The 23,483-nt window shown below is 42.4% G+C and overlaps 2 protein-coding genes across 11 annotated transcripts; one reads left to right on the top strand and one right to left on the bottom strand.

Moving 5' to 3' along the window:
• The first annotated feature begins 284 nt into the window (after nt 1–284).
• LOC136531321 (adenylyltransferase and sulfurtransferase MOCS3-1-like) lies at nt 285–5,510 on the top strand. 2 transcript variants are annotated; one of them, XM_066523985.1, is made up of 11 exons: nt 285–636; nt 883–975; nt 1,957–2,012; nt 2,302–2,366; nt 2,470–2,544; nt 2,634–2,712; nt 2,871–2,909; nt 2,996–3,104; nt 3,553–3,671; nt 4,607–4,726; nt 4,811–5,510. In XM_066523985.1, the coding sequence occupies exons 1-11, from the start codon at nt 333–335 to the stop codon at nt 5,177–5,179; spliced, it is 1,428 nt and encodes a 475-aa protein (XP_066380082.1). In that variant the 5' UTR covers nt 285–332; the 3' UTR covers nt 5,180–5,510. The 2 variants fall into 2 exon arrangements, with proteins under 2 accessions (XP_066380082.1, XP_066380083.1); XM_066523986.1 differs by lacking the exons at nt 4,607–4,726; nt 4,811–5,510 and adding an exon at nt 4,456–4,585.
• A 145-nt stretch (nt 5,511–5,655) lies between these two features.
• Nucleotides 5,656–16,462, bottom strand: LOC136531323 (ALBINO3-like protein 2, chloroplastic). 9 transcript variants are annotated; one of them, XM_066523987.1, is made up of 15 exons: nt 15,962–16,462; nt 15,662–15,768; nt 14,998–15,125; nt 14,766–14,837; nt 13,655–13,756; nt 13,002–13,061; nt 8,755–8,820; nt 8,061–8,108; nt 7,301–7,414; nt 7,077–7,217; nt 6,937–6,992; nt 6,734–6,851; nt 6,593–6,658; nt 6,395–6,504; nt 5,656–6,182 (listed from the first exon to the last, which is right to left on the bottom strand). In XM_066523987.1, the coding sequence occupies exons 1-15, from the start codon at nt 16,435–16,437 to the stop codon at nt 6,047–6,049; spliced, it is 1,800 nt and encodes a 599-aa protein (XP_066380084.1). In that variant the 5' UTR covers nt 16,438–16,462; the 3' UTR covers nt 5,656–6,046. The 9 variants fall into 9 exon arrangements, 6 of the variants coding, with proteins under 6 accessions (XP_066380084.1, XP_066380085.1, XP_066380086.1 ...); XM_066523988.1 differs by having other exon boundaries at nt 7,319–7,414; XM_066523989.1 differs by having other exon boundaries at nt 7,352–7,414.
• Nucleotides 16,463–23,483: the final 7,021 nt, after the last annotated feature.

Genomic DNA, 23,483 nt, shown 5'->3' with positions numbered 1-23,483 from the left:
ACTCGAAAAAATACGAGTCGAAACGTCGGTCGTTTGACCAGACCCACATTTATATTTATCATCCATCGAATGTCATCATAATCGATAAGTCAAATTTTGAGCGTCATTTTTTCAATTTTTTCATTACGACCTCGCCTCTTAACGCAAGTGATCTCTTACTGGGCCGGGCTTTACGTAGTATTCTACGTGGGCCGAGCTTTACGTATTTACTTACGTGGTCCGAGCCCACGTTGGAAGACGCGGCTGATTTCGGCGGCTTTTGCGAGACAATTTCGGCGGTTGAGGCGACACGGCAGCAGTGAGCAAAGCGTCCAGGTGCGGACTGCGGAGGGATGGGCGGCAGCGGCGGCGGCGGCGGCGGCAGGAGGGAGGCGATAGAGCGGGAGCTGAAGAAGCTTCGGGCAGAGCGGGATGAGCTCGACGGCCGGATACGGCTGCTGGAATCGCAGCTCGGGGCGGTGCCTGCGGGAGTCAGCGGTGCGGCGGCGGGGAAAGGAGTAGAGGATGGTGCGTGCGGCGGGAATGTCGCGTGCCAGAGACGCGTGGGCAACGGTTTTGCGCGGGACGATGGCCTCCCGGCTGATATGATCTACCGGTACAGCCGCCACCTCCTTCTCCCGGACTTCGGGGTCGAAGGTCAGTTGTTTCGTTTCAATCAGCACGGCTCCCTACCTCCAAAGTCTCAGACTTGCTTCCATTAATATGGTTTCCTGGTTGCTCCATGCCCCCTTCTCTTGTTTACTACTAGTATATAACGCTTGCCTCTTCTGCTTCCGATGTGTCATCACAATTGCAGTATATTGCTGGGAAAAAAGGTGCAGTGTAGTAACCTCGTTTCGGCTGATCCTCTGAGGCTCTGACCCTTTGTCATCTATCTGGCAGGCCAGCGGAAGCTGTCACAGTCGTCGATTTTAGTGGTTGGGGCTGGAGGTTTGGGCTCTCCCGTGGCATTGTATCTAGCTGCTTGTGGTGTCGGTAATTTTCCTCTCTGCTGCGAAGTTTTTTCTTGAGGGAATCAGGAGGCCTACTGCAATACATATTTTAAATTGAAAAGTAATGAGTTAACCCAAGTGAAGTACAAACAAGCTTAAGAAACAAAGAAAGTTAACCGAATTAAACTAAGTTTTCTATCCATGTATCAATTAGAGGGAAGTAGTTCCCCTTTGCCCTCATGGTGAACAGAGAAAATTCTGATTTAAAGCTCTTGGAAGTCAAAACAGACGGTTGGGTTCCTTGGAAAATTAGATCATTTCTTGCCTTCCAAATGCTCCAGCACATAATGATGATAATTTCCATAAAGAAGGGCATGTTAAGTTGCTGATTGAACTGATCAAGACATTCAAAAGGGTCCAGGTCTGAGCTTGTCTGCACATTAACTACTCCCTCCGTACCAAATTATAATTCGTTTGACTTTTTTGACCTCAAGTTTGACCACTCGTCTTATTCAAAAAATTTGTGCAAACATAGTCAAATTTAAGTCATTCTTGAAAAACTTTTATTAATAAAGCAAGCCACAACAAAATAAGTGACATTTTTCTCAAATTTTTGAATAAGATTAGTGGTCAAACTTGGGGTAAAAAAAGTCAAACGAATTATAATTTGGAACAGAGGTTGTAGGTTACAACAGGCAGAAGCAAACGGACAGAGAATGAACAAATGCTGCAAAGATTCTTCAATCTGATTGTTCCAAAGGACACAGTTATATCTAGGAAGATCCATGTTTTTCCTTCTCAACAGCTGCCTCATACTCTGCTGTGAAGTTGTGTTTAATGTTAGTTTCTCAAGGAAGAAATTATATTTGTTTAATGATAAGACAGATTTCTAGACGTAGTCCTTCTCCTTGACAAAGTTTTTTACATATCTTATATGTGTAAAGTGAATTTGTTGGTGGGCTCCAGTTCACTAATTTGTTGTATTCACTAATGTATCATTGCTTACAGCTTGTTATCTTATTAGGTTGCTTGGGCATTGTGGATGGTGATGATGTTGAACTGAATAACCTTCATCGACAGGTGAAATAATTTGGCATGTCTTCTGTCCCTCTTATCTAGCGTTCTCAATATTTTCTTTGGATTATATTTAAACACTGAATCATCTGCATGATGTATTCTTGTTGTTCTTGGTAACTCAATTAGAAGGGAGAGATAAATATGCACTCATAAACTAGCAAATTTGTAGTGAAGTGAGAGAGTTCCGCTTGATAAAACAAGAACATAACCCATGATCAAAATTGGTTATTTTAACCTGTGGTGGTCATACATATCAATGCTAACCTTGTTTTTTGTTCTCAAACTCTCTTAGATAATTCATAAAGAAGCATATGTTGGACAATCAAAAGTGAAATCAGCAGCTGATGCTTGCCGTGAGTAAGAAACTATCCTTTTGACAGTTTTCTCTGCATTGGTTGCCAACCAAATGTACTATTTGATGCTACTATTTCACTATATCACATATGTTGTCTCAAATCAGGATTAATTCCTCTATCAAGGTAGTAGAGCATCATCATACTCTGAAGCCATGCAATGCTTTGGAGGTTGTGCGGAAGTATCCTTACAATATATGCTGTGACAGATACAGTATTTTTTTCTCAAAGGCAACACTCTTGTTTTCAGCATTAACTAAAACAACCTCAGATATGATATAGTTGTTGATGCAACTGACAACCTTCCTACTAGGTATATGATCAATGATTGTTGTGTTTTGCTGAACAAGGTAACTTTATTTTTGTTGTAAATGATGCACGCTATATTTGATATGGAATTCTTGCTCTGCCATGTTACCCCATCAATACGATATAGTGTCATATCTTTTTATTGATTTCATGTATTCATGCATTGATCAATCACTTACATTTGACCTACTTCTTGCAGCCACTTGTATCTGGTGCGGCATTAGGTTTAGAAGGGCAGGTAAGCATCTTTCTTGCCAAAGATATTGCACCCTTTTTACTTCACCTTATATCTTTCATTCATTCATTCATCGTCTTCTCTAACAGTTGACTGTTTATCATCATAATGGAAGTCCATGCTATCGGTGCCTCTTTCCAAGTCCACCACCTGTGGCAGCCTGCCAGAGATGCTCAGACAGTGGTGTTCTTGGGGTTGGTAGGTGACACTGTAGAAGCTCGTCATTAGTACAGTGGGCAAAAACTTAGATTTTTTTTGTCCTGTTTAAAATTCATCAAACTTCTTTGTTTATATGATGTGGACTTCAACCCAAATGGGATATTTTAAATCATGAGTTAGTGGCTCCAATGTTGTGTAATTTTAATATTTTTTCATGTCCATATTAATCCTTAATTATTCAGTGGCTACAGGTTTTTGTTGGTTCACTCAATGATGTAATTACTAAAATGGCTTTTTCTTCAGGGTGTTCTTAAATATTGTGGTATTTACTGTGCTTTTACAAGAAATCAGTGTAGACACCTCAGTTAAGTTAGCAATTTGTATAATTAGTTTATATAGTTTGCTGCTATATATGATTGATGCCCTGTTAGTTACTTTATTAGACATAGTTTTGCACTGGTGTACTAAGTACTGTTTTGTTTACTAGTTCCGGGAGTGATTGGTTGCTTACAAGCTCTGGAGGCTATAAAGGTTGCAACTGGTGTTGGTGAGCCCCTATGTGGAAGAATGCTACTATTTGATGCACTCTCTGCTCGTGTTAGAATTGTACGTGACTTCACTCTGTAATTTATTGTCTTTGGATGCATGATCACAATTTATCCTAATCCCAGCACCATCGTCCATCGGGGGATGGCAATGCTGCATCCTCCTATCTAGTTTTAACTTAAACCTTCTTTCTAGTATATTTATCACAGATTGGAGTCTAATACAAGAATTACAATAGTGCGATAGGATAATGTTGCCAATCATGTTTTATTATAAAAGAATTGAAATTGGTTCTAACAAGAAAGTAATCCTTTATAGGACCATTCTCAGCACTAGTGAGAAAAGTGTGTCTGGTTGTTTGGTGTATGGGTTACGAACCTTTTTCTTCTTAATATAATGATACACAGCTCTCCGCCTGTTCGTTAAAAAAAAAGAGAGAGAAACTTTGACTCTCTTTTCTTATGGGAACAACCTTTTTCTACTGTGTTGTATCCTTATATGTGATGGTCACATCTTGATTGTGCCTCATAAAGTTTAGTTTTGTGCTTTTGATCCAATATATAATACCTTCGAACCATTTAGATTCTGGGAACATAGCTGTTGCTAGCAGGGTTAGCTCCCCTGTTTTAATGTTTTCCAGACCTTCGCAGAGAGCTGGTAACTAACGTATTCCCAGCACCAGTAGTTAGTTACAAACCTTCTAAAACTTTTAAAAGAATCTAATTGTGAAGCAGCCACCGAAGCTTTCGCATGATCTTGCCTGGTTTCTTCTCCAAGAACTTACTGTGATTTCCAGTCGCCAATGGCATTTGAAACCATGTTTGAGGATTCATCCTATTTGCAGGTGGTCTACCATTAAGTGGATTATGGTCATCAATGTAGTTCTGGTCATCCTGCAAATTATTAACAGCCTTTGGTCCTTCGAAGTTGTTTGCATTGCTTGGACGCAAGCTATAGGACTGTCTTAATATAGCTCATTATCCGTATATTTGCAGGTTAAGCTTCGTGGAAGCTCTCCAGATTGCACCCATTGTGGCAAAAATTCCTTTTTCACAGAACAAGATTTTCAGAAGTTTGACTATGAAAACTTCACACAATCACCAATGTCTGATAAGGTAATGTGAATGGATGCAGTTCAGATCATATCAAGAATGATCTTGACATCTATGTGTCCTCATCCACTGTTACATTTACTACAGGCAGCACCAAGTGTGAGCATACTCCCAGAGAGCGCCCGAATCACTTGCCGAGATTACAAAAATCTGGTTGACAATGGTGAACCTCATCTATTGTTGGATGTACGAACTGCACATCACTTCCAAATAGCTTCGATTTCTCCATCTCTGAACATCCCGCTCTCCATGTTGGAAGAGAAGCTGCCTACACTTGAAACCTCACTGAAGGAAACAGGAGAGGCGTCAACCTTGGTTGTCCTGTGTAGAAGAGGCAATGACTCTCAAAGAGCCGTCAAGCTTCTCCACGAGAAGGGATTTGCCTCAGCGAAGGATATCATCGGTGGGCTGCAGGCGTGGGGACGAGATGTTGATCCTGATTTCCCTGTGTACTAGCGAAATGGATGTAACGATTATCTGGTGCCTATGAGGATTCATGCTCAAGGTCAAACGTTTACATAGGACACCAGCTTGTGGTGGTGAATTCAAGATTGTTTCCCACGCGGTTAGCTATTGTTCTCGGCTTAGAATGACCTACTTGTTTGAATTCCTACCTTGTAACAGTTTGAATGCCGTCAGAGATGCTGCTGTTGCAAGAACGAGAACTCTGATACTATTATTTGAGTACTAATTTTACAATACCGTGTACTTGTAACAAAAAAATTCATGGAAGACTTATATGTTAAATCCGCGATGGCTCATGCCATGGACAAAATAATATTTGAGCTACAAAATTACTTTAAAGGCAGCAGATCAAAAATAAGTTTTGATCTTACGATGGGAAGAACTTTATCATCAATCAAACGGCAAGAAATGTTCAGTAACGTAGGGTCATGCACATGTTTTTTTTTAACAAAAAAAAAATCACGAAGTCACTGAAATTTCTGCTGCGTATTGGTTTCTTTACAAAATTTGAAGTGACTATAATCTACCAAAGAACACAAGTTGGGCATTCAATTTACAAGGAAGTCTGTTGGGGCTTAGGGCTCAAGAACACTGGATGGTGTGCATTGGACAACAGATGTGTGTGAGGTTGCCGCAGACTTCAAAGGCAGCAGTATGGCCTAGATATTCTGATCGTGCTATTGCCACCCTCTGGTTTCATATTTCTTCTATGGCGGTAATTGTCTAGGATTAGCTGGCTTGCATTCCAGAATTTCAATTCCAGACAAACCCTGTTTTAGTGTTCAAAAACAAAAGCAGTATGCTATCTGTTACTAGCAGTATGCTATCTGTTACTGTGGCCTTTTCAGGTGCAGCACATCACTTCTCTGGCTTTGGTTGATCATCCATTCCTTCCTCGCATTCCTTAAGAAGTCTTTCTACTGAAGGATCATAAGCAATAGCCATCCGCAGATATTTGGCAGCCTCAGGATTCCGGCCTTCTCTAGATAATATACTGCAATAACCAATGTCAGCACGTTTAGCAACTGTCCAGCATTTTAGGAAAGCAGAGCCACATAAATAAAATCAACAATGGAGTTGAACCACAGTGTGTGGCTACATGCTACATGCTGGGCCAAGCTACCCTCTAGAATTAGGTTATTGGTAGCGATAGCGCATCGTATCGATGGACCATTTGTAACAGAATGATCTATAAAAGGACTTTACCTTCCCAAAGTAAGCATCCCTTGGAAGTAGCAGGTTTTGTTGATGGGCTTTTCCGGTTCCTTGAGCTCTGCTATTCTCTGCAGGAGTTTGATTGCAGTCTCATTATCCCCCTACATTGGAAACCGAAGCAATGCTTATGTTGTTCACTCTTATTCCAAATGTTTTTATAAACTGAGTCCAAATGCAGCATTACTCTACCTGACGCTCGTTTGAAAGACCTGCCCCGAAATATGCAAGCACAAGAAGAGGGTCATCTTCTTGAATCTACACAATCGAGAGCATTGAGTCTTACTAAATTACTGTCTCAGATCATGAAAATCGTCTGAGGTAACAACAGACCTTTGGTATAGCATGTTCAAAACAAACTGCAGCTTCAGGAAACAATTTATTTGAGAACAGGGTTTGTCCCATTCCAATCAACGCCACAGACAGATCTGGGTTTCTCTCTACTGCTGTCCTGTGTGCAACATTGATCACCAACTCCCATTGTTTGCAAATGGAATAGCCAACAATTGATTAGACAAAGCACAACACCAACTTACCTGATCAGTGGAAGAGCTTGATCTCGGCAGCCAGTCCCCAGATACTGTAATGCTTGCTAGTGATGAACATATATGTATATGCATCAGAATTCATACCGGAACAATATTCCAAGACAAAACAATTGTGTAAACATTCATACTTCAAGTAGCTCCTCAGGTGAACTGGACACAGATATATTTCCTTCCATACTTTCCATTACAAAATTAGGAGCTGTACTCTCACTGGCAGTTCCCTTATCAGATGACATCGATTGCATGTCAGCATCTTCAAGCAGTGGCCTCTGTAAATTCATGATAACTTCAGCATCATGATTCAATTGCACATAATGAAAATAACAAGAGCACAAAAAGTAGATGGGCATGCCTGCATCATCTCAGGTACCTCAAGAGGTGACTTTTGTGCTCTGTAACTAACCTGAGCCCTAGTATCTGGCAATCCCAACAGCTTGCGGGCAGCATCATTTCTCAAGGACAATTGCTGCGATTTAATCATTTGAAAAAAAACAGAATGTAACATTAAGTACACAATGCTGACTTCGCGGCATCAAGCTTGTTCAAATTAAATTGCATGGAACCTGATCTGCTCAAAGGATAGAAATAGGAAATTAATAACAAAAGGGGGAATTCATAAGCATTTTTTCCTGTTGGAGTTTACACAATAGCAATAGAGGTTGGGATGCATCTATCAGTTCTAAGCAACTTCTTCGGGATTCTTGACAGCCGTTGCATTATCATACCATCTGCTGTGGAATATTTAGTATCTCCGTCAAGGTGTTCTTAGGATCATATATTAGCCTTCACTTGCTGATTTATTGGAGCATAAGCATAAAAATGCTACAAACTTACAGCACATACCTACCATGTTGATATTTGAACATGTATTTGATCAAAGCCAACCCCCCCCCCCAACAAAAAAACAGAAAAGAAATGAGATAATTCTACCAGGACATGTGATCCATCTTCCCTATTTTTTGGATGAGGTTTACTATTACTTTACCACAAAAATCATATTGAGATTTAGGCATAGAGTTACTAAGAAAATAATACAAGATTATCACAAATTCACAATATATCAAATTGAAAAGGAAATGACTTCATAATACAAGTAAAAATTATGCTCTAACCTGAGCTACAGAAAATAAACTATTCGTAGTCCAGTAGACCAGGCTTCCCTGCCAATCAAAGATTACAAAAACCGGAATTCAGCATCTGAATTGCTATTTGGGTGAAACAAAAGTTGCACACAAGTGTGATACTTCTTCTGCAACCAGTTTGGCTATAATAAGCATGTTGGTGTAGCAAAAATATCATTGACTAAACAATTTCGTGCAAATTAGTTCACATCATCTCACAATGTATGAGTATTGTACTTTTAGTTTCAAAATCCTACGAAAAGAAATTAGGTTTTGCCACAGCCCACAGTTCTGCACAACCTGCTTTCCCTCTCCAGATGCAATATCTTATTCATCCAACTGTGTCTAGTTTGCTTCTGAGAGCACAAGCAGAAATTAGTGGTGTCTGCCTGTCATTATTGTGATATTAGAAGGATTGTAATGTAATGTGAATGGAACAATGTGCCAAATAGAGTGTATTGCTGGAAACCAATGCAAATACTAAAGCATCTACAATGGTTATGAAATTCCACAATAATAATTAGGCCAATTTATTGCCCAGCAAACTTGAGAACAAAATCTGGAAATGCTAATCGACCACACAGCATTTGTCCGCAAGACCGAAACCACATAAAAACAAAATGCAAGTATCTGATCGGAGGAATCACATATGCAATAAAGCAAAGGAAAAATGCAAGTAACTGACCTGAGGAACCATGTATGCGATAAGAAACAAAGGGATAGTCAGGACATCGAGGTATATTCTATAGTACTACAAACAGGAAAGAAATATTTTCAGAACAAGACAGATTTACATAAAAGTAGCGAAAATAGAAAACGTCCAAAGTAAACAGTCAACCTGAAATAAATTCACAGGTATCTCAATGGACCTCACTAAAGAGGGAAAAAAATCTTAATACCTAATTGTAGACATCAAGGTTGAGAGCAGCCCACCGAACATAATTCATACCTCTAACTCTAAGAATGGTATTATGCGTATTCATATGTACCAACCATAGCTCGTACTTGGGTATAAATCGGGAGGTCAGTATAGCAACCACATCAATCATACAAATGCAACAACAATGCCCCATTTGGCAGTGGTGGTTCCAGTGCAATGTAACAACAGAAAGAAAACAAGTGGGAGACAGTTGTAATCATAGTTGTTAAAATCTTGATTCTATCATCTAATTTTACGACTTTATGACCTTAGTTGATTCTATGATTCTATTAAATAGAATCTACAATTTTGTGATTCTAGTAAGTTATGATCGATTTGCGATCCTACCGGTGGAGTTCCAATCAGATTCAGGATTATGATTTTAACAACCTTTTTTTGAGCGGAAAATACAGCAGGGGAGGAATGTAGGGTTAGGAGGCTAGAATGTAGGTAGCTGAAATATAGGGTCCCTTACAGGTAAGTTAAGAGAGTTAGTGGACACAGCGGTTAGGAGGCGTGTAAATATCTTATGCGTCCAAGAGACTAAATGGAAGGGGCAGAAGGCGAAGGAGGTGGACAATACCGGCTTCAAGCTCTGGTACACAGGGACAACTTCAAATAAAAATAGAGTAGGAGTTTTGATTGATAAGAGCCTCAAGGATGGTGTGGTAGAGGTGAGAAGGCAAGGGGATAGGATCATCTTAGTTAAACTTGTCATTAGTGATATGGTCATAAACGTAATTAGTGCATATGCCCCCCAAGTAGGCCATGATGAGAGTGCTAAGCGGCTTTTCTGGGAAGACTTAGATTGTTTGGTTAGAGCTGTCCCTAGTAGCGAGAAGCTCTTTATAGGAGGTGATCTTAATAGCCATGTAGGTACATCAAGTGCAGGTTTCGAGGCGGTTCATGGGAGTTTCGGATATAGTAGTAGGAACCAGGAGGGAGAGGAAGTCTTAGACTTCGCCGTAGCTTTTGATCTAATGATAGCTAACACTTTCTTCCGTAAGAGACAGTCCCATTTAGTGACCTTTAATAGCGGCCAGTACTCTAGTCAAATCGATTGTCCTTACAAGGAGGGATAAACGAACATGCGTGAACTGTAAGGTGATACCTGGAGAATGTGTGGTCGCTCAACACAAGCTGGTGGTGGCTGACTTCCGCTTTCTGGTGCAAGCTCGTGGGAACAAACAAGCTAGGGTTGCTAGAACGAAGTGGTGGAAATTAGAAGGGGAGGCATCAAAGGTCTTTAAGGAAAAGGTCATTGAAGAGGACCCTTGGAATGATGAAGACGATGCAAACAGCATGTGGGAGAAGATGACAACATGCGTTCGGAAGGTTGCTTCAGAGGTGCTTGGAGTGACCAAAGGGAGCGGATGCGACTCGAAAGACACTTGGTGGTGGAATGAAGATGTGCAAAAGGCTATTAAGGAAAAGGAGTGCTATAAGCGTTTGTATCATGACAGGTGTGCAAACAACATAGAGAAGTACAAGGTGGCAAAGAAGACTGCAAAACGAGCGGTGAGTGAGGCAAAGGGGCGGGCCTATGAGGACCTTTACCGACGTTTGAGTACGAAGGAAGGAGAGAAGGACATTTATAGGATGGCTAGGGCTCGCGATAGGAAGACAAGGGACTTCAACAGTCAAGTGCATAAAGGATGAAAGTGAGCAGCTCTTGGTGAAGGAGGATGAGATCAGATATAGATGGCAAGAGTATTTTGTTAAATTGTTCAATGGTGAGAACGAGAACACCACCGTTCAGCTGGACAACTCGTTTGATGACACTAACAGGCGCTTTGTGCGGATAATTCAAGAATCGGAGGTCAGAGAAGCCTTGAAAAGGATGAAAGGGGGCAAAGCGATGGGCCCTAATGGTATCCCAATCAAGGTGTGGAGATGTCTCGAAGATATAGCTATAGTATGGCTAACCAAGATGTTCAACAATATCTTTCGATCGAACAAGATGCCTGAGGAGTAGAGAACAAGCATATTGGTACAATCTACAAGAACAAGGGAGATATCCAAAGTTGTACTAATTATCGGGGAATTAAGTTGATGAGACACACTATGAAGTTATAGGAGAGTCATCGAGCAGCGCTTGCGAGGAACGACGCAGATATCAACAAACCAATTTGGTTTCATGCCCGGAAGGTCAACCACAGAAGCAATCTTCTTAATAAGACAGGTTATGGAGTGGTTTAGAGAGCAAAAGAAGGACCTCCACTTGGTTTTCATTGACTTGGAGAAGGCTTATGACAAGATACCAAGAAATGTTATGTGGTGGTCTTTGGACAAACATAAAGTCCCATCCAAGTACGTGACCCTCGTCAAGGACATGTGCAACAATGTTGTGACTAGTGTTCGAACAAACGATAGTAACACAGATTACTTCCCGATTAAAATTGGACTTTATCAAGGGTCAGCCTTAAGCCCGTATCTCTTTGTCTTGGTAATGGATGAGGTTATCAGGAACATAAAAGGGGATATCCCTTGGTGTATGTTGTTCGATGATGATGTAGTGTTAGTGGACGAAAGCCAGACGGGAGTAAATAGGAAACTAGAGTTATGGCGGTAGACCCTTGAGTCTAAAGGTTTTAGATTGAGCAGAACTAAAACCGAATACATGAGATGCGACTTTGGCGGAGTTGTACAGGAGGAGGGAGATGTGAGTTTGGAAGGTCAAGTAGTGCCTAAGAAGGATACCTTTCGATATCTGGGTCGATGCTACAGAGGGATGGAGATATTGATGCAGACGTTAGCCATAGAATCAAAGCAGGGTGGATCAAGTGGCGACAAGCTTCTGGCATTCTCTGTGACAAGAGGGTACCACAAAAGCTAAAAGGCAAGTTCTATAGAACGGCGATTAGACCGGCTATGTTGTATGGAGCAGAATGTTAGCCTACAAAGATTCGACATGTTCAACAATTGAGAGTTACAGAAATGCGTATGTTGCGATGGATTTGCGGTCACATAAGAATGGACCGAGTTCAGAACGATGATATACGTGATCACCTAGAGGTAGCACCAATTGAAGAAAAGCTTGTCCAACATCGGTTGAGGTGGTTTGGCCATGTCCAAAGGAGACCTCCAGAGGCACCGGTGCATTGTGGAGTCCTAAGCCAAGCTAATAATATGAGGAGAGGTGGAGGAAGACCGAAATTGACATGGGGGAAGACAATAAAAAGATATTTGAAAGCTTAGGATATACCTAGAGATCTATGTTTGAATAGGAGTACTTAGAAAGCAGCTATTGAAGTGTTTGAACCATGATTTAGGGCTTTTGGTGGGTTTCAACTCTAGCCTACCCCAACTTGCTTGGGACTGAAAGGCTATATTGTTGTTGTTGTTGTTGTTGAAAATACTGCAGGGGAGGCCCCCACTATAAACTTTTTATTAAACAAAAACAACACCAACTCTATACAAGAAGAAACAAAAAGGGAAGCATGCCTGAGGAGGGCAACAGAGCTAAACTAGAGCAGCTGTACAAGAAAGGAAGACAGAATGCTTAACAGAACTGAACCCTAAACCCAGAACTGAATCTATGGGATTTTAACAACCTTGGTTGTAATGCTAGTAATATTTACCATCTAAACCCCACAAGTGTTTCATTGACCTCCACTGATTGCCACCAAACAAGTAAAAGGGGCAGTTCATCATCATTAGTCCGATAATTTACTCCACATGACACCCTGCTGCTGTCAGGGGCTCAGGACCATCCAACCGTGTCCAAAACACTTCATTTCATCAATTGTAGGTACCCCCATGATCCAAGTAAGCTAACAACATCATATGGGCCATAGCTCCTAAGGCCAACTGCCCAAGTACACTATACACATTATATATACTTAGATTAAAAAAGAACACTTGATTTTCTGATTGATGGCCACCATCCATGTTCTTTACTCTTCATTACAAAATCTGAGTAATGGGTTACTTATGCTGATAACTTATTAAGAATTTACAACAGCTAGTCGACTAGCTACATGTATCCCTGTGATTGGTTTTCTGGATCATACCTTAGCCAGCAAGCCAAAAATTCCTGGATGATCCTTGATCTGGGACCCCTGAAAAGAAATCTGAGACAACAGATGAAGTCAGTCTCAGGGAGAGTTTAGAACAAACAAATTCCTACTAATAGCTTCATAAGATTACAAACCATCATTGTTGATCTACTTAGCAAAAAAATAACTTAACAATGTTTCTATTTAAACAAAAGGTTTTATAAGAACATGGCCAAACTTAATACATATCACAGTGCTGACCCCTGCCCCTCCCCCCAGGTTCTACGTTTGGAAAGATCTTTTGAACATTAACACACAATAAGACCAAAAATGATTGTCAGAAACCAAAATCACCAGTTCACACCAACCTATAATCCATCCAACAAGTTAACCCTTACTGCACTAGTTTAATCTAAGCTCATAATAGACCCTCAATGTTGCCATCGCTTGTACACCAACTTTCTTGCATGATTCTTAACCACACGTATGTGAAATTCAAATTAATTATCACACAGTGAGAACCTACCAGAAGGAAATTAACCCAGTCATGAATTTTAACTTGTTACACTTTCCGTGTATTAGCCTGGTACTAGAGACTAGACTTACAAAGCAAAAGGAAACACATTGTAAAGGGAGAATAGTAGACAAAGCCATTGGCAAGAGAGTACCTGAACATTTAGGTAATGCAGACCAGCAACTAAGATAGGAAAGATGGGACCTAAAGTGCCATGTGGAAACTCAGACAAGTTATGGAACCACAGAATCCCACCCTGTTTAGTAGTACAGAAATAAACAATAGGAAGTTATATCTATATTTAATCAAAATGAGTTAACCACGCAGCGTAATAGTATGAATATAATCCTTGCAAAAAAAAGTATGCTTCACAAACAGGATACACTTGCCATTAGACAATGAATATCTGGGAAATAAATGGTAACTATAGTACCATACTACTATCAATACTAGCATATAGTTTGATATGTTTTTGGCTTTTTGGCACATCAAGTCTAAGTGTTGCCCATATGTCCTTTCTTCTCTTGTATATATACCAGTTTTCAACTCAATACAACTTATTTGTTGAGTGCCTAACATGGCATCAAAGCTTTACGGTATCAAACGCCAGTGAGTCCATATTCACTACCCTGATGTTGGCAACTTTGGCTGACTAGCTTCAGCCGAATCCAGTCCGCAACCTCTTCAACCACCTCACCATGCCCCTGGATATACATTCCCTTTACCTAATAACCACAATTATCAACAGCTCTGAATCTCTAAAAGAACTAATGCAACTTAACGTATGTTAAGCAAGATATCTCTAGTAGCTCAACTGACACAGTAGTTCCTTAAAACACCTGGGACCACATGGTATCAATATTCAATAATGTAATCCAATACTTCACACCTTGGCATCTTTTTCTTTCTTCTCATAGCTAGGTAAAGGACAAGTAAGTGCATTAAACTCTATGCAATTGGCCAATAGTGACATAGTAATTCTAGTACTGAATATGGAGTATAAATGTTTGTTATAGATTCAATAAGTTGCATCCTAACTGTGAAATTAACAACTTAATCTTTGTCTAAAGCATCAACAGTTAATTTAAACAATACAATAAAGAATATAGAACATGACTACATATAAAATGGAAACAGTATCAACAACAACCTTGGCTGCTAACATTGTGGCCTTAACTCCTTAAGAATCATATCATACTCGCTTCACAAAATATGGGACTAGTACAAGGAATAGAGGAAAAAGTACAGAGATACCTTGAACATACATTATCAAATCCAGGGTGATTATTCAAGCACATGCTCCGTATACTCATCATCCAAAGTATAAAGCAAGGGAACTGCAACAAAATAGAAAGGGCAGAAGAGATGAGAACATAATTAGGAACAACAAAATGTACATTTCAAAATCAACTGACATCATCATAAGATCTGTAACTAATATTAAACTATGTGAAGGGCAGAAGCCAAAAGATCTTATCACAATATTTATATCATTACCTGTACCGAAAAATAGGCAAAATTCCAAAGAAATGAGGGACAACCAAGCTCCTTCTTTTTCTTCTGGAACAGAGCATACTGTTCACGGAAGTTATTTCCAGGCTGAGGAGTGGGTAATGAAGTGGACACTTCAAAAAAAAAAGATATAGGAGAGTCCAATCAGAAACACATGGAAAATGCACAATCTATTAAAGCCAATGCCACAGATGTATCTTTGAAATCAGGCTCCCCTAACATAAGCATTTTGAGTCAAACAATATACAGCCTGTTCGGGAGGCCGTATCGTATCGTGGATTATTTACTGCTGGCTGGTTTGGTGTGAGAGAAAAACACTGTTTCCGGCTGGAAATTTACGATCGTTTACGAGGAAACGAACAGGCTGATACTAGGCAGTAGGCGTTATCATACTACTACATCAGGAGGGGATATTGATCATTTTGTTTGTTTGAATCAAGGCACAGGGGTATTGATCGTTAATTGTCACTGGATGCTAAACATATTAAATTACATAAACTAAACCATTGGGAATTTAGAATATACTTCTGCTCAACTTCTGCAAGTTGAATAAAGATATTGATCATTTTTGTTTACGGGCACCTGATAGCTGATGTGTTGTTGCGTCACCAGACAATATGAAGCTTGCAGAGCAGGCAGTAGAACTTACATTTTCGGAATACTTCACCAATTTTAGCAGTCTTCTGAAGCTGCACTATGAGGGCAGGAAGTATCAACAGTCTCATGGCCACAGTAGAAAAGGAGATTGTCATCCACCTGTGGTGAACATCAACAATTAAACTTAAACTAGACTCGTTGGCTCAATGACAGGGGATATCCATAATATATGCAAAAATACAAGCAAAAACGATATTCCAAGCAAAAGCATAGCCTCAAATTAGCACGAGAGAATGTGTTGCCAAAAATAACGGGAAATGGAAAGCTTTTTTTTCAGCAGTAAGAGGCCAACCACGGCAGTCCGGTGAGGCTATGGAACCCGTCCATGAGGTCCAAAACTGTGCTAACAGACAATTCCGACACTCCCCCGACGCCGTCGGCCGTGGCGCCGGCGGCACCTCCCACGGCATCCGCCGCAGCACCCGCTCCGCTGGCGACCCCTTCCCCATCATCAACAGTTGTCACGCCATCCAAGTACACGCTTTCCTTCTCGGTGTACACATCCTCTCCGGGAGCGTCCGCAGCAGCGGTGCCGGGACTGGGACCAGACCCGGAGGCGGAGCCGGAGCGGGAGTACCACGAGAAGCTTCGCGAGTGAAGAGCAAAAGGAGGGAGCTCACGAGGGGGCAACGGGAGCGCGGGGATCGGAAGTGGGTGGTGGTGGTGGTGGCACGGGCTCTGGGAAGCAGCAGAGAGGTGAGCAACGGCGGCGGCGAGCGGCGACGGGAGGAGCCGGCGGCGGCCGATGAGGCGAACCGCAAGCGCCATGGCGTTCGTCACGTGGATGCAAGGGACAAGGACTAAACCCTTGACACGTGCAAGCTCCTAGCTGCTCGATCGGTATCAGACGGCTCAGATCGACTAAAACCAGTAATTTGTCGGAAGGACCTCTCATTTTCTCTCTAATTGCCGTTAAGGCATACTCCCTCCTGTTCTCTAAAACAAGTCGTTTTGGACATCGACACGGTCTTTAAAAAATAACTTTGACTGTAACTTTTTGCTATAAAATATTTATAAAATATAGTCAATATATTCTTTTATGAAACTACATTTCGAGATGAATCTACTTACATCACTTTTATATTTTCAAACTCAACCAAAAAAAGTTATTTATAATCAAAGTTTAAAATGTTTGACTTAAGACAATCTCAAAATGACTTGCTTTAGAGAACCGGAGGGAGTACGCTTCTTCAACACACACAAAACCCCCCCCAACCCACCCACCCACACGTTTTGTCATGATCCCTGATGTAGTCTTATGGAGTACCGAAATTCCTGTTGAAATGTTTTACTCTAACTTTTGACATGTTCATATATCCGATTGAGAAAGATTTATCTTTTATATATAACTGGGTAGCATGTCCTTACATTGCTACCGGATAGCTAACATTTTATACTAAAAACACATGGATCGCACGATAAGATAATGATACTGTAAAAATTAAATACCAACGTTAAAGTGACATTTAATAAAAAAAACAAAGTTCGTGAAATTAACAGTCACGGAGAGCGCAGCATCGCAGGCTCACAAACTCTACTGACCTTTCCGTGATACGGCTAAGATAATGTTTTATATCTGCAGGAAGAAATCTCCGATATCTATTTCTTTCGTGCGCTAATAAATCCACGAATAAATTCCGCCGCATCTCCGTACCATCCTGTACACAGGTTTGGGTATATATATATAAATATTAGTGTCTGTCACATAGGTAAACTATGCTATTGAAGCTTGATACATTTAATAAGGGTATAACACAAGAGAGCATTATGGCAAGAGCACACATGAAGCACTTCATCAAAATTTAAGGTCATCCAAGAGTAGTGCTTGTGTAATTGCTCACCCAATTATATTTCAAGCAAGAAAAAAACATAGCTCATCAAGAGTAGTGCTTGTGTAATTGCTTCAACAGCTCATCCAAGAGTAATACTTCAAAGTCTGACTTATGGTCTATATGTTAATCATGACTTGAGGACCCTTCAAAACCTGAAGGTACTCCTTGTTCTGCTAAGATAAAAAAAAACTTCAAAGTCAACTCGGTCAAACTTACATCAACAGAAAAACGAAACCAAGACATACATACATGTCTGGACATGCAGTCCGGTTCTTGCCGCATGCTACCCAACTCTAGGCACTTGCTCCGACCATTCTCTCTGCTGTAGAGCAAATGAAGGTCTCAATGATCAGCACTTAGCGTCTCTCTCTGTCCCTATTTATAGAAACACTTAATCTTAGTTTCATACCGTTATATTTTTCTTGAGGGTGTCGATATAACCGGCTGCACTATCTCCGTAAAAGTCATCTTCACCACTCAGGCACTCACCCATCATCGTTGCAGAGGGCATGTATAGAGTGAAGCACGAGCAGCTCCATGAGCTGTGCGGTTGCCACCTATCTGGAATCCTTGTGCCTCCATTCATCATTTCCATCAGTCTCGCCATGGAACATCTGCACTACATTGGCATCCCCGCACGGCTCAAGCAGCATCGTGTCACTGCACCACCAATTAAATTTCATTTCATACAATATTCAATAAGCGAGGGCTCATTCAGCCGTTCATTTTTAGATGATTCAATCGACCAACCAATCAACCAAAGCAATCTATTCTAAAGCACGTAATTCATTCATTAGTTACAAATACATCACATTGTTTCAAGTCGCATGCAATGCATCATAAAAATAGGCTACTGAATGCTACTGCAAGCCTCATAGTGAAAGAAGAAAACATGTTTCTTCTGTACCCCTAAATAAAGCAGCAACATATCATTTTTTTGGGATTAATAGCAGCATACCATTTTTAGGATCAACAGCAGCATACCTTCAGGCAGCAAATCTGTATTATATTATTAATAAGAAGAGCTTGCTGAATTTATTGTATACGTGGCACTGAAATGTGCAAACCATATGTATGTGTAACAATAGGGTCATAATTAGATGCAGAACATTATTACCTACATTTACTACTCTGATATCAATGTTTATTTCGAGGACTGCAAAGGATCCAAGTTGTGCTTCGTCATCAGGTCATGGATGCTAGCTAAGAGATGTTCTGCACATAAGAGCGTAACCAGTGCAGGGGAAGGGTGTCAGTGGCAAGTCTTACCCTCGCCTGTGCAATGCGAGGAGACCGCGACTCGAACCCGGGACCTTCCAGTCATAGGCGGTAAGACTCTACCGCTTGCACATCATAGAAAAAAAAAGAAGAAAAGGAAAATTTAGTCATCAAATACAAGATTCAGAAAAGAAAACTGGTATGCAATGGAACAGGAATTTTGTAGATAATAGTTTACCTTGAATGAGAAGTTGTTGTAATAATATTTCACCGACAACAGCGCACCAAATTTTTCCATGCTACCACACTCACCCCTGCTACCAATTAAATTCAAACTCATGAGAAGAGATGAGAATTGGGCCCTAAAAATGGCTTGGGTATCTGAAGTCTCACAAGGAGGGATCAATTTATGATACAGCCATACAGGACACTCACATCTTCCTCGTAGTCACTATACGGACTACTTCCGTAGCTCATGCTGTAGGTCTCGCTCCGGTTACATAAGATATGAATTGTCTCTTATGAGTTGTCCTTTGATTTATAGTAGTTGGTTACGTAAGATTGTTGCATGAAAATTCGGTCACTTGAAATTTTCTCAAATAAAACGTGTTACTATGCAGTAGTAGTAGAAATGGTTTAGTGTAGTAACCTTTTGTCTAGCAAGCATGTCCCAGTTGATGTCATTGAAGAACGGACGGGCCTTTACCTGCCCTAATATCACATTTCAGTTAGTGTCGCGTGCACAAGACTGGGGATTTCTTATAAAAAGGAGAAATGAGGAGACCAAGAAAAAGGAGTATCTCTCCACCACCGGTCGCGCCTAATCTTTGCACCGGGTTTTCCATCAGCAACCTAATATGATTCGAAAGTTAATGAGTCCAAATGGCAATTTGTAGGTAGCACATATGAAGACCTAGTGGGCGTATGTGTGGTTGTGCATGTTCAGAACCTCATATGTTTTCTGACTTACTTGTCTATCAAATCATACGCTTCAAAAATTAGCTCTTCCGGTACGCGTGGCCAAGGTATTTCTCGGTTCATTATGTTGTCAAATATTATCTGCAATAGACCCATATTATTACAACATCAAATCAAATTAGGATTAAGAAACTGAAAAGGATTTGTCCATTCACTTCTAAAAATTAGTCCACTTGCATTGCATATAGAGTTACAGACTTCCAAATTCAAATTCATTCCACATTTGCGCATAATAACAAATAGGAAACTTCCAATAGGCAATGTGCATACATACTAAGTACTCGTGGGTGCTCAGCATTGAAGGGAGGAATCCCCACGAGCAGCTCGAACAGGATGACGCCAACCGACCACCAATCTCAAGTCATAGATGCATACTATAATGCATATGTGCAAGAATTTACTGATGCAGAGGACACATAGAAATAAAATTTATTTTTGTACTACCACAACTGCATCCAACAATATAATATGATGAACCAAAAAAATCAGATGTATGCAATAGTATGGATTTGTAAAAACTTAACAATGATCGGTTATTGATTTGTACTCAAAACTTAACAAGATGCTATATATTCCATAGGGGGAATGTATCATACAATTACTTTAGGACCTAAACAGCATATCTCATGCAATGTAAACATAGATATCATTTATATTTGAAAACCATCACTGAACAGTGAACTCTGGCTATTACATACTATTTCAATAGTTCATGCAGACGTTAAACTTCTGTAGAAATCATCTAGTGTTGCTACTGTTCTACATGTAATGCCTCCTAGATGTGGGTCACTATTACTGTGCCTTTGAAATAATGTGCCCAATAAATCTCATTATTGCCAAGAAAAGTTAAATAGGTCGATAATGGCTTTCAGTTGCTAATCATCCTGAAGGAAAGGTGTTTATAAACCAATAGAACAACCATGGTCCTTTCCTTAAGTAAAAGAACCATAGAGATTAAACAAAAACTATTCTTGATGAAAGCACAAATAATATTTGTTTGTTACTGGTAACACCAAGAGAGGCAGTATAATAGGCTAAAAAATCATTGGTGCTGCCTCCATCGAAGGTCGAAGCCTCAATGCCAGCAGAACTCTGAAACCCCAAGCATCAGAAGTTCAGAACAATGAGTGGACTTTCTTTGCATGTGTTCATCAAGAGCAACATTCCTTTGTTATTGATAACACTAAAGCGAGAGCATGGCTACTAGCCACAACCAGTTTATCATACAAAATAGTTCAGTGTAGAGCAGAGGTACACTCACTTTGCTATGCTGCAGATGATGCTCTACATGGTGTCGTCACCGAATAGGATGCTTGTAACAACCCAAAAATTCATACACCCAAAAATACCAACTACAAAATTTTTCTTAGAACTCCCATGTGATGATGAGTGTCATGTATAGTAACCCAACCTAAGAGATGCATTAGGTCTAACCCCAACCCAAGTTAACACATAAGCATGGCATGACATTAGTTAATTGTGTTTATTTAAATTCTAACAAATAAAGTACTGCATACATTGTTAATTCAAAATGTGATTTGGATTTCCATTTGAGTTATGATATGCTTAAAAACTCCAATAAATTAGGTGCACCAATTTGAAATTCAAGTTCTAGAACCAAATTCGAATTCAAACAAAAGAGAAGAAATGAAAAACAAAATAGAAAAAAGAAGAGAAAGGATGTAGGCCTTGCAAGCCGCCTCGGCCTGCTCAGCCCGCGCCAGCCAGCCAGCCCAACCGGCCTGCCAACCTTTCCCGTCTTCCCAGCACGCGTGCGGCCCACGAGCCGGCCCAGCGCGTCGCCCACGCCCGCGCACCCGTCTGCCTCGCTCGCAGCCACTGCCTACTGGACCCCGCATGTCAGCCACCCCCGTCTACAGTGTCATCTTCCTCACCCACGCCTCAACCACCTACGCGACCGGCGCCCGACAGCGGTGGTAGGGGCGGGCCAGGGGGTCATGCCCGGGGCATGGCCTTGTCCCCTTGGCGCCGCGCCCACGCAACCATGCACGGCCGTTGGATGGGATGCACGCCTCCGATCCTCCTCAATCTCTAGTTGTCAAACGCCGGGCTCCATGGCCGAGCTCGGCTATAAGAGCCCCCGATCCCGGTTGCCCTAGCGCTCGTCCCATCGCCCCGCCGCCACTTGGTGGCCAACCACTTCTCACTGAGAGTAGAAGGCTAAGGAGGAGTTCGAGAGAGGAGAATGGAGCCACTACCAGGAAGAGGACCGGGAGCACACCGGAGTTCAGAGCACCGCCGTGGATCAAGCCGGAGCGGACGACACTGCACGGCACTGCTTCTGGAGATACACAGCCACAACTCGTCACTGCACCGCCATCCTCTCTTCCACAGCACCCACGGTGAGCCCCCGATTCTTCCCCTGCCCGCCGCCGGACCTTGCTACTCTGGCCATGGCGCTCCATACCATGAGCGCGTAGGCCAAGGCTATCTCCGGTCTCTAGGCACACAAGCACAGCACACTCACGCGCATGTCGCGACCACCCCCGAGCCCTTGGACGTTGTAGATCTCTCCAAGTCCCATGGATGCCGTAGCCGAGCACGCATGCCACGCTCACGACGCCGCCACCATGGCGCAGCCACCACCGAAGCACCAGACCACCTCTGAGCACCAGACTAGTCCGAGCACCAACCAGTCCGAGCACCAGACCACCAGTCTGAGCACCAGACCACCGGACTGAGCACCCGACCACCGGTCCGAGCACCAGACCACCGGCCAGAGCATCGACCACCGTGGCTAATACTGCTGGGAGCGCCTAGCGCCTCCTTGACCCGCCCGTTCTGTTCGCTGAAGCCACGGATAACTCATGCGCACGCCGTGACCACCTCGCTAGAGCCCCGTAGTGACCCACGTGCCTCGCCGTCGTCACCATGTCGCCGTGGCCGCTGGGAAGTCCCTACCAGCCACCTGGAAACTAAAAGTCCTGCCTTGAGCTCTGGACGCCCTCGCCATGTCCACACGGATCCGTAGGAGCCTACACACCCCACTGTGATGCCCTTCCGAGGCCATAGCCCCCACACCGACACCGCCGACGTGATCGGAAGGCCGCTGCCGTGGCTAAAGCCACCGGAGGCCCTGGAGGACCCCTCGACCTGCCCAACATGCCCGCTGGAGTATTGTGACGCCCATGCGCACCACAGAACCGGCCAATGCCGCTGCACCCGCACCATTCCCACACGCCGATTGTACTCGAGTCGCCGTTCGCCATGACCAGTGACTTAGGAAGCACCATCCATCGCCCTAACCCCACCGTTGCAGTCGCCATGGCGTGGGGAGGGTTTTCCCACCTCAAATGGATGCCTGAGCTGTTGTGGGAGCTCGCTGGTGAGCACGTCGCCGGTGGGAGCACACCGTGGAAGAAATAGAGGAGAAGGGGCGAGTTGAGCAGCGTAGCCCTGCACTCGGTGCACGTGAGCCGAACCGAGGGAAAGGAGGGTGGACTCAGTCCACCATGGACCCTGCCTTAGGTCTATGGACCATGAACTTGGGACCACCATGAGCCGCGCTCATGCCCATAGCCTAGAAACGAAGCCTAGTAGAGGCCCAAGGACGTGACGTGGCAGTGCCACAGCATGCCACGTGGCGGGCCAAGCCCGGCCCGAATCCAGCCCTGTCTAGGCCTAGTTTGGACTCGGCCCGTATTAACCATTGACCGGTCAACGTTGACCGTTGACCTGACCCCACATGTCAGTAGCATAGACGCTCTAGACCCACATGTCACACGCTGACGTCATGATGACGTCACGCGGGACCCACACGTCAGA

This window comes from Miscanthus floridulus, unplaced genomic scaffold, assembly GCF_019320115.1.
Source record: "Miscanthus floridulus cultivar M001 unplaced genomic scaffold, ASM1932011v1 fs_325_3, whole genome shotgun sequence".
NCBI classification, from domain to species: Eukaryota; Viridiplantae; Streptophyta; class Magnoliopsida; order Poales; family Poaceae; genus Miscanthus; species Miscanthus floridulus.
Note: the sequence above shows the minus strand (reverse complement) of the source record. Positions and strands in the feature narration are given on the sequence as shown.

Coding starts and splice junctions, on each gene's coding strand:
- LOC136531321 (XM_066523985.1), top strand. CDS start 333: ATGGGCGGCAGCGGCGGCGGCGGCGGCGGCAGGAGGGAGGCGATAGAG. Junction 637..882: donor CCCGGACTTCGGGGTCGAAG/GTCAGTTGTTTC, acceptor TCTATCTGGCAG/GCCAGCGGAAGCTGTCACAG. Junction 976..1,956: donor TCTAGCTGCTTGTGGTGTCG/GTAATTTTCCTC, acceptor TTATCTTATTAG/GTTGCTTGGGCATTGTGGAT.
- LOC136531323 (XM_066523987.1), bottom strand. CDS start 16,437: ATGGCGCTTGCGGTTCGCCTCATCGGCCGCCGCCGGCTCCTCCCGTCG. Junction 14,838..14,997: donor TTGCCTATTTTTCGGTACAG/GTAATGATATAA, acceptor ATTTTGTTGCAG/TTCCCTTGCTTTATACTTTG. Junction 8,109..8,754: donor TCGCATACATGGTTCCTCAG/GTCAGTTACTTG, acceptor TTTGATTGGCAG/GGAAGCCTGGTCTACTGGAC.